We start from the raw sequence: 9,657 nt of genomic DNA on the forward strand, positions 1-9,657 counted from the left end.
AAGGTAAAAGTAAATAAAAGGTGAAAGAAAGAATGTAACAGGTAAATAAAGTTAAACTAAGGTAAACCGAAGGTAAAAGAAAGTAAATAAAGATAAAATAAGGTAAATTAAAGGTAAAACAAGGAGTATAGAAGGTAAAATAAGTTAAACAGAAGGTAAAATAAAGGAAATTAAAGGTGAATAAACCAGTACAGCAAGGAGTATAAAAGATCAAATAAGTTAAATAGAAGGTAAAAGAAAGTAAATAAAAAGGTAAAACAAGGAGTATAGAATGTAGTGAAGGTTATGACATGTACAAAAATATTTGGTTTATTTCAACTATTTATCTCTACAATACGCACTGAAGCTATAAAGTGTGTTTTATCTGATTACTTGATTAATGGAACAAATTAATCAATACTTGATTACTAAAATAACGGATAGCTGCAGCCCTAGTTGGAATTCACAAAAAGGAGAGAAGAGTAAGTGGGTTAATCCTGGGTTTTGGATTAGAATGTCCTAGTGTGAGCACGTCCTAATACTTCTACCTTTGGTCAAACATCTTCTTGCTCAACTTCCTGTGATGAAAGAAAACAAGACTTTTTGTTGACATAAAGATGAAACATTGCTAGTTTATTTCAAAAACAGGCATCGTGTGCGTCCTCTCTTCGTCACACTGTCCTAAATTCAACGTCCCTCAATCAGTCTCTCCACAAGTTCTCTTTGGTGGACCTCTGGCCGCGTCCTGAAAAGTCCCTACAGGATGAGCGTCTGACCCAGGATCTTGCGGTTGATCTCTGCCAACGCCACGGAGAAGACGAAGGCCTTCTCGTCCGAGAGGCTGGCGTAGACGTCCACTTCCTTCTCCTGTTTGTCTGCCCGCACCAGAACACACGTGTTGGTCTTCATCACAAACGTTGTTCAAGTTCTCTTAAATCACCTCCCACAATGGCTTACCTTTGTCCTCGTCCTGCTTTTTCAGGCCCACCGTCTTGGGTCTGCCCCGCCCCCTCCTGATGGGGTCCGACTGGCTGTTGGCTCGAGCTCGTCTCCTGTTCTCCACGTCGTTGGTTAAAGGAGACTCCATTCGGTCTCTCCGGATGCGCTCCGTCCTCCTGCGCTTGGATTCCAGGTTGTCTGACACGTGCGACAAAAACACAACTCATTGTGAGGCGTGAAAGGGGCGGGGCTAAACCAACTACTAAGTAAAAGTAGCTGAAATGTCTATACTTCAAGGTCATGGTGTATATTTTCATAATACCGCGCTCACCTGCTCCGTTTGGCGGCGAGGACTCGTTTGACTTGGCATTGAGGAGCTTCCGGCTGATAAACACGTAACCGCACGGGCATGACTTGCACGCCACGGGAATCTGGACGTGAGAAAATGAGAGACTTTGATGACGTGCAACTTTTTTTTTTTTTTTTATCTGAACAACTTGAAACTAGCATCTGTCATTTCAACCACAACTCATTTGGTTAAAGTCCCTAAAGGGTGTTTGTTAAAGGGGAACATTATCACAATTTCAGAAGGGTTAAAACCATTAAAAATCAGTTCCCAGTGGCTTATTTTATTTTTCGAAGTTTTTTTCAAAATTTTACCCATCACGCAATATCCCTAAAAAAAGCTTCAAAGTGCCTGATTTTAACCATTGTTATATACACCCGTCCATTTTCCTGTGATGTCACATAGTGATGCCAACACAAACAAACATGGCGCATAGAACAGCAAGCTATAGCGACATTAGCTCGGATTCAGACTCGGATTTCAGCGGCTTAAGCGATTCAACAGATTACGGTACGCATGTATTGAAACGGATGGTTGTAGTGTGGAGGCAGGTAGCGAAAACGAAATTGAAGAAGAAACTGAAGCTATTGAGCCATATCGGTTTGAACCGTATGCAAGCGAAACCGACGAAAACGACACGACAGCCAGCGACACGGGAGAAAGCGAGGACGAATTTGGCGATCGCCTTCTAACCAACGATTGTTATGTGTTTGTTTGGCATTAAAGGAAACTAACAACTATGAACTAGGTTTACAGCATATGAAATACATTTGGCAACAACATGCACTTCGAGAGTGCAGACAGCCCAATTTTCATCAATTAATATATTCTGTAGACATACCCTCATCCGCTCTCTTTTCCTGAAAGCTGATCTGTCCACGAACGAGTTTCCACACGGACATATTAAGTAGCGTACCGCACGTTGTGTAAACAATGCACACCGAGGCGCAACACACGGCATGCTAGCAACGACCGGGCTACGACAACGAAGCGAAAGTGGTTTGCCAACATTATTCAGCAGCGGTAGGGTATGCTTCCGGCAACACGTCAAACATGCTAACCCATTTGAAGCGTCACCACCTCCAAGTGAACATCGCTTCCACGAAGAAAACGACGTGCGTCGTGCAAACACCGCATTCAAGCAGCCTCTCCTCGGCGAGTCAGACAGGGCTAAAGCAATAACAAATGTTTTTATAGCAGCAGATTTAAGACCATATTGCATTAAAAACTAGATTTTGACCCACTTCTTCTTTCTGCAGACAATGTGGATAAACTGATTTTTCTGGCAAAAAACATGGAGATTGAGTGAAAGTCACCAGGGTTAAAGGCTGGGGGGGGGAAAGAAAAGTTAATCTGAGGCTGAGTTGACTTGAAACTGTTTAATGTTGCACTTTTTATATGTAGAAGAAAAGTTTTGTCATTTTATTCTATCTGAGCAACAACTTGAGGCAGTTTAATGTTGATTAACGTGGACCCCGACTTAAACAAGTTGAAAAACGTATTCGGGTGTTACCATTTAGTGGTCAATTGTACGGAATATGTACTGTACTGTGCAATCTACTAATAAAAGTCTCCATCAATCAATCAAAAAATGCACTTTATATGTGGAAAGGTTTGGTTAAGAAACCATTCTGAGCCTTATCTTATTTAGTTTTTATTTGATATATGGTGACTGCATTAACCCTGGCAATGGACCCTGTGTGTATATGTATGTTATTGTTATGCTTAGCATTCATGACTGCCTGCTGTTGCACTGATCAGCCTAGTGGTGGCTCACATCCATCACGCACACAGCTATTTCTATTTTTGGGCAGAATTAGTAAAGTGTTCCAAATGTTAAAAGGATAAAGCCATTGTTTACAAATTTGGTAAATAAATAACCAAAAAATTTATATTTTGTTGTTTTCTTACTGTACCGAAAATGAACCGAACAGTGACCTCTAAACCGAGGTACATTTTTGTGTACCGTTACACCCTTAGATGCTGTTCAAACATTTAATTTCTTAATTTTTTTCATTTGTTTTATACAATTCTTAAAATTTTGACAGTACCTCGTAAAGATGTTTTAATTGCTGAAGTGGGTTTATTGAATGTTAAATGCGCCAAAAAAAATAGACCGCTTTGTACACTGTTGAGGGGATTCAATGCACCAGTAGAGGGCAAGTGGGTTTCTGTATAGTATCTCCAGCCGTGTCCATATGGTGACATAAATTACGGTATTGAGAGGTGAAGTGGGACTATGTAGGACAAGAGTGTCAAACTCTGGCCTGCGGGCCAAATTTGGCCCGCCGTGTACCGTATTTTTCGCACTATAAGGTGCACCTAAAAACCTCAAATTTTCTCAAAAGCTGACAGTGCGCCTTATATATGGACCAATATTGAGCCACAACAGGTCTCGCAACTACGGGATGCATAAAGTAACCTCAGCCTCTACTGTAGCGTCTATTCTATGCGCCTTATAATGTGGTGCGCCTTATAATGTGGTGCACCTTATATATGAACAACGTTTTAAAATAGGCCATTCATTGAAGGTGCGCCTTATAACCCGGTGCGCCTTATAGTGCGGAAAATACGGTAATTTCATTTGGCCCTTGAGGCAATATCAAATTAACATTAGAGCTGGCCCGCCGGTATTATACACCGCATTCACAGTCATACTTGCCAACCCTCACGATTTTCCCAGGAGACTCCCGAATTTCAGAGCCCCTCCCGAAAATCTCCCGGGGCAACCATTCTCCCGACTTTCTCCCGATTTCCACCCGGACAACAATATTGGGGGCGTGCCTTTAGCGTCCTCCACACTCCGCTTTTCCTCCATACAAACAGCGTGCCGGCCCAATCACATAATATCTAGGGCTTTTACACACACAAGTGAATGCAAGTCATACTTGATCAACTGCCATACAGGTCACACTGAGGGCGGCCTTATAAACAACTCTAACACTGTTACAAATATGCACCACACTGTGAACCCATACCAAACAAGAATGACGAACACATTTCGGGAGAACATCCGCACCGTAACACAACAGAACAAATACCCAGAACCCCTTGCAGCACTAACTCTTCAATATACACCCCCGCTACCACCAAACCCCGCCCCCCCACCTCTTCTTTTTGAAAGTTGATTTTGCACTATTAAGTTATATAAGCGTTGCTTGTTCCATATTCAGTGTTAAAGCAAATCAGTGTAGCAAACTGAGCAATAATTAACGTTTTATTCATGCACTTTCTCTTGCTACTTCAAGGCTTGAATGTTTGATTCATTCATTATTGTTATTTTATTTTCAAATGTATTATTAGCCTGTGGAAAAAGTTTATTTTGATATTTACCTCGGAAGGCTGCAAATAGAAAAGAGGCATTCAATTTTTATTTAAATTGTATTTGATATGCCATTGATATTTTTTAATTATTATTATTATTATTTGAAACTCGATTTTGCATGTCACTATAAAGTTATATAAGCCTTGCTTGTTCAATATTCAATGCAAAACTTGTTTGGGTCCAAGGTTAATTTGTTCAACCTTGGCCCGCGGCTTTGTTCAGTTTTAAATTTTGGCCCACTCTGTATTAGAGTTCGACACCCCTGATGTAGGACATCACTGAAGGCCTAGGTTTAGAAACGCACGGCCTGCCACTGCTGTAACTAGAAAAACAAAAACTCCCGTAAAGTTCTGGCGACTGAGCTGCCAGATTTTTACTGTAAAATCTACTGTTATTTTTTTTAAATTTGCAATTTCTAGTCATTTTATGTAAAAATGTTTTGGAATGTATGATGTCATAATTGTTGCACTATTAGATAATATTAAAGTTGTAAATATATGCAATTGCATGCAGTACATGTACTTCATTGATGCATATCATTTCATGATGCGGCGGAATAGGACTTAAGTTTGACCCCTGTGATCTAAAGACTTAAGCGCTGAAATTGAAATATGTATGACTTATCTAACACTTTTATGAGTTGGGCCCTTTTGGATCCTCAATAATTCTAGTGGTTTTTTTTTAACACTAACACTAAAAAAAGAATAATTAAAATCAATGTCAAGTCAATTATTGACCTATTTACGCTCCAATTACTTCACATCAAATATTCCACTTTGAACCTTTTTTTGGCAAAATATTGCATATTGTGCATACTTGCCAACCCTCCCGGATTTTCCGGGAGACTCCCGAAATTCAGCGCCTCTCCCGAAAACCTCCCGGGACAAATTTTCTCCCGAAAATCTCCCAAAATTCAGGCGGAGCTGGAGGCCACGCCCCCTCCAGCTCCATGCGGACCTGAGTGACGTGTGGACAGCCTGTTCTCACGTCTGCTTTCCCACAATATAAACAGCATGCCTGCCCAATCACGTTATAACTGTAGAATGATCGAGGGCGAGTTCTTGGTTTCTTATGTGGGTTTATTGTTAGGCAGTTTCATTAACGTCCTCCCAGCCCGGTAACAACACACAACAACAGCAGTCAAGTTTTTGTCTACCTTAAAGCAGTTCGTCTGCCGTAAACAGCAATGTTGTGACACTTTTAAACAGGACAATACTGCCATCTACTGTACATGCATATGTGACCCACCCATAATGTGTCACATTTTTGTGTTGATTTATTTATTTTATTTTGTGGTTTGAATTCGTTTTTGGAGCTGTCATTACACGTTTATCAGTATTCACATTGGTCAGTAGGGGGCAGTAGGGCGTTTCTTCCCAATTGAATGCTATCACCTGCAGACCGGAAGTGTCTTGTCATTCTGATGAGCGCGACCAGTCTGTGAACAATTGAAACGTCCTGTGTGCTTTTTCCTCCTGTATAACAGGTTAGTTTTGGTGAATCAACTCACTGAATAATATCCATGTGATCTTTATAAGTTTAAGTACACATTCTGATGGTGGAGCCTAACTCTAAAGTGTTTGTGAGTTGTAGTTTGTATTTGTGAATGAATCCAGTGCACAGCTGCAGTAATCTATACAAAATGGCGAGGTGAGTACGCAATGTTTATATAGGAACTTCTGATCCTAATTCAGACTCCCAAATTAGAGCTCCCGTTTTCTTATTGATTTTATAATGTATATTTGTATGTGTGTGTTCTGAAATAGTGACAGAGAATAGAACAAGGATGGACAATTCAACCCTTAACTCAACAATGAGTAGATGAGTGTTATGTGTGTGTATATGTGTAAATAAATGAACACTGAAATTCAAGTATTTATTTTATTTATTTATATATATATATATATATATATATATATATATAGCTAGAATTCACTGAAAGTCAAGTATTTCTTATATATATATATATATATTAACCACGCCCCCTGACCACGCTCCTTCCCCCCACTCCCCACCTCCCGAAATCGGAGGTCTCAAGGTTGGCAAGTATGATATTGTGTGTTTTTGCCATAAAAATTAGGGGTTTTACAAAAAGGTCCTAAAACATAAAAAATAAAATACTTTATAACGACAAAGACAGACCTGAAGTTGGTCGAAAGATTTAAGTGTTGAATAGAATTTAAAAAAACAATTAATATATGACTAATTACGAAGAAAAAAATTTGATTGAGGCCCTCCGGGCCAAACTTGAGAGGAGCCCTAAAGGTTGGAAATAGAGATGTCCGATAACATCGGGCTGACGATATTATCGGCTGATAAATGCTTTAAAATGTGATATCAGAAATTATCGGTATCGGTTTCAAAAAGTAAAATTCATGACTTTTTAAAACGCCGCTGTATGGAGTGGTACACGGACATAGGGAGAAGTACAGAGCACCAATAAATCTTAAAGACACTGCTTTTGCGCTACGGCTTTTCACACACACAAGTGAATGCAAGGCATACTTGGTCAACAGCCATACAGGTCACACGGAGCTTTAACACTGTTACAAATATGCGCCACACTGTGAACTCACACCAAACAAGAATGACAAACACATTTCGGGAGAACATCCGCACCGTAACACAACATAAACACAACAGAACAAATACCCAGAATCCCTTGCAGCACTAACTCTTCAGGGACGCTACAATATACACACCCCGCTACCCCCTACCCCTAAGACCCCACCCTCCCCAACCCCACCCACCTCAACCTCCTCATGCTCTCTCAGGGAGAGCATGTCCCAAATTCCAAGCTGCTGTTTTGAGGCATGTTAAAAAAATAATGCACTTTGTGACTTCAATAATAAATATGGCAGTGCCATGTTGGCATTTTTTTCCATAACTTAAGTTGATTTATTTTTGGAAAACCTTGTTACATTGTTTAATGCATCCAGCAGGGCATCACAACAAAATTAGGCATAATTATGTGTTAATTCCACGACTCTATATATCGGTATCGGTTGATATCGGAATCGGTAATTAAGAGTTGGAAAATATCGGAATATAGGATATCGGCAAAAAAGCCATTATCGGACATCTCTAATTGTAACTAAAAAATAAAGACAACTTCAGATTGTTTTCTTTGTCTTACTATGGCCTAAAATAGAACAAACACATTCTGAAAATATTACAATAAAAATATAGAAAAAAATACCGGCAGCGGTAGAGTTTAGATCCATGAAGGAAAGAAGAAAGTGAATGAATGTTTAGAACTGAATACATTTACATATATATGCATAAAAAATTGTTTTCTTTTGTATTTTGTATTTTTTTATGAATTAAGTAATGTTTTTGACAACATTTTTCCAAAACACAATACAGAATGTGAGATATAACAGGATAATGCATACATGTATCATTTGTCTTCAAAACGGTTACAAAAAAGTGGGACCCCATTTGTATGACTTGATGGGGACGGGGTCATAAAAGTCATTTTGAAAATTCCTAGCACCAACACTTATTTTAGTATTGGTTCGTGCAAAAAAGCAACGGGCTGTTGTGTCCTGCGGACCGGTTCTAATACTAATAGGGTTCGGAATTGGGGGGTTAAATCACCAAAATGATTCCCGAGCGCGGCCACCGCTGCTGCTCACTGCTCCCCTCACCTCCCAGGGGGTGGAACAAGGGGATGGGTCAAATGCAGAGGGTAATTTCACCACACGTAGTGTGTGTGTGACTATCAGTTCAGTGGTACTTTAACTTTAATCAAATATCATCCCAGGGGCCGTAGATAATTCATTCGCGGGCCGGTTGTGGCCCGCGGGCCTTGACTTTGACACCCCTGTTGTATTGATTTTGAAAATGGAAAAAAAAAATCAAAGTGCTTTGATTTTTCAGTGTGTGGTCCTCAGTGGAAAAAGTTTGGACGCATCTTTACGACAGTGACGTAACTGTCCGAGAGAGGAACTGCAGCTGTCAATCACCCTTCATGTAAGACCCGCCCCCTCCGTCACCAATACTTTTAACTTGAATAATACATTTTGTTGTTTTGTATTCACATTAGTGTGGATTCTACTGTACTAATAATATTATAGCCACTCGAATACGTACGCAATGCGTTATTTTCTAAGGTAAATGCGTAGATTTGAAAAAGGTCACCACATAATACAGTGCTATGATAAATAATACAATTTGGCCGGAAGTGCTTTACATATCTTATTTTTAGCTCAGTGTGATTTGACGACATTAAATCAAAAATCCTGACATTATTTTAGGTGCATGCAGATCAACCGTCAGGGAGCAGTTATGGTAAATAATCATTTTTTAGCAGTTAAATAAGCAGTTCTAAGGTTTTTTTGTTTTGTTTTGGGGGGAATTATTGCAGTGAAAATACGACGTGTGCAGAGGGTGAGACGTATTTCCGCCAAACAAGCGACCTCACTTGTAATATATATAAATAACACTTAATAACTATAAAACCACAGCGTCACATTAAAATTAAACACATTTTCCTCACCTGTTGGTCGCATTCAGGACAAGATTTAGTAGCCATTTTGACTTTCTTTGTTTTATTTGTCGACATACTCCGACTCCTCCGGCGCAGGCAAATAACAACCGCAGCCGCTCGACTCCTCACATTGAGGGAAACATGTAAAAAATGTGGAAAAAATAAAGAACGCTTTGGCGAATTATTAATCGGTTATTCGAACATCCCAACACAGCGGCGGAAATAAGCTCAAATAAAAAAGTAAGAATTGCACTCGTGCTACGCGCATGCGCACATGGGTTAACTGCCGCCGTGCGGCTTTCAAGGACCGTGGGGGAAAAATGCGCTTTTAAATCCCTTCACATTTTTAGGTGGAAAGGATCACGTTTGAGATGGGGCGAGTGTATATTTATTATTAAAGATACATTTTCACCGTTATTTCCTTTCGCGCAACTCCGAAAGAAGGTTGTTGTATGTGTAACATAGTACCAGAGGGACGAGGGCGGGGCCTAAACACATCTAAGCCTTCGCGACAGAGGGTGTCCTATTAAATACTAACGCAAGTGAATCCAGCACATGTATAGAAAAACAAAAGTA

The 9,657-nt window shown here is 39.9% G+C and overlaps 1 protein-coding gene across 1 annotated transcript; it reads right to left on the reverse strand.

Annotated features, from left to right (window-relative positions):
- Positions 1-591: 591 nt before the first annotated feature.
- lg06h16orf87 (linkage group 06 C16orf87 homolog) lies at positions 592-9,373 on the reverse strand. Its single transcript, XM_061963476.2, has 4 exons — positions 9,091-9,373; positions 1,250-1,349; positions 937-1,116; positions 592-854 (listed from the first exon to the last, which is right to left on the reverse strand). The coding sequence occupies exons 1-4, from the start codon at positions 9,154-9,156 to the stop codon at positions 736-738; spliced, it is 465 nt and encodes a 154-aa protein (XP_061819460.2). The 5' UTR covers positions 9,157-9,373; the 3' UTR covers positions 592-735.
- Between the last annotated feature and the right edge of the window lie 284 nt (positions 9,374-9,657).

Source organism: Nerophis lumbriciformis, linkage group LG06 (assembly GCF_033978685.3).
Source record: "Nerophis lumbriciformis linkage group LG06, RoL_Nlum_v2.1, whole genome shotgun sequence".
Lineage (NCBI taxonomy): Eukaryota > Metazoa > Chordata > Actinopteri > Syngnathiformes > Syngnathidae > Nerophis > Nerophis lumbriciformis.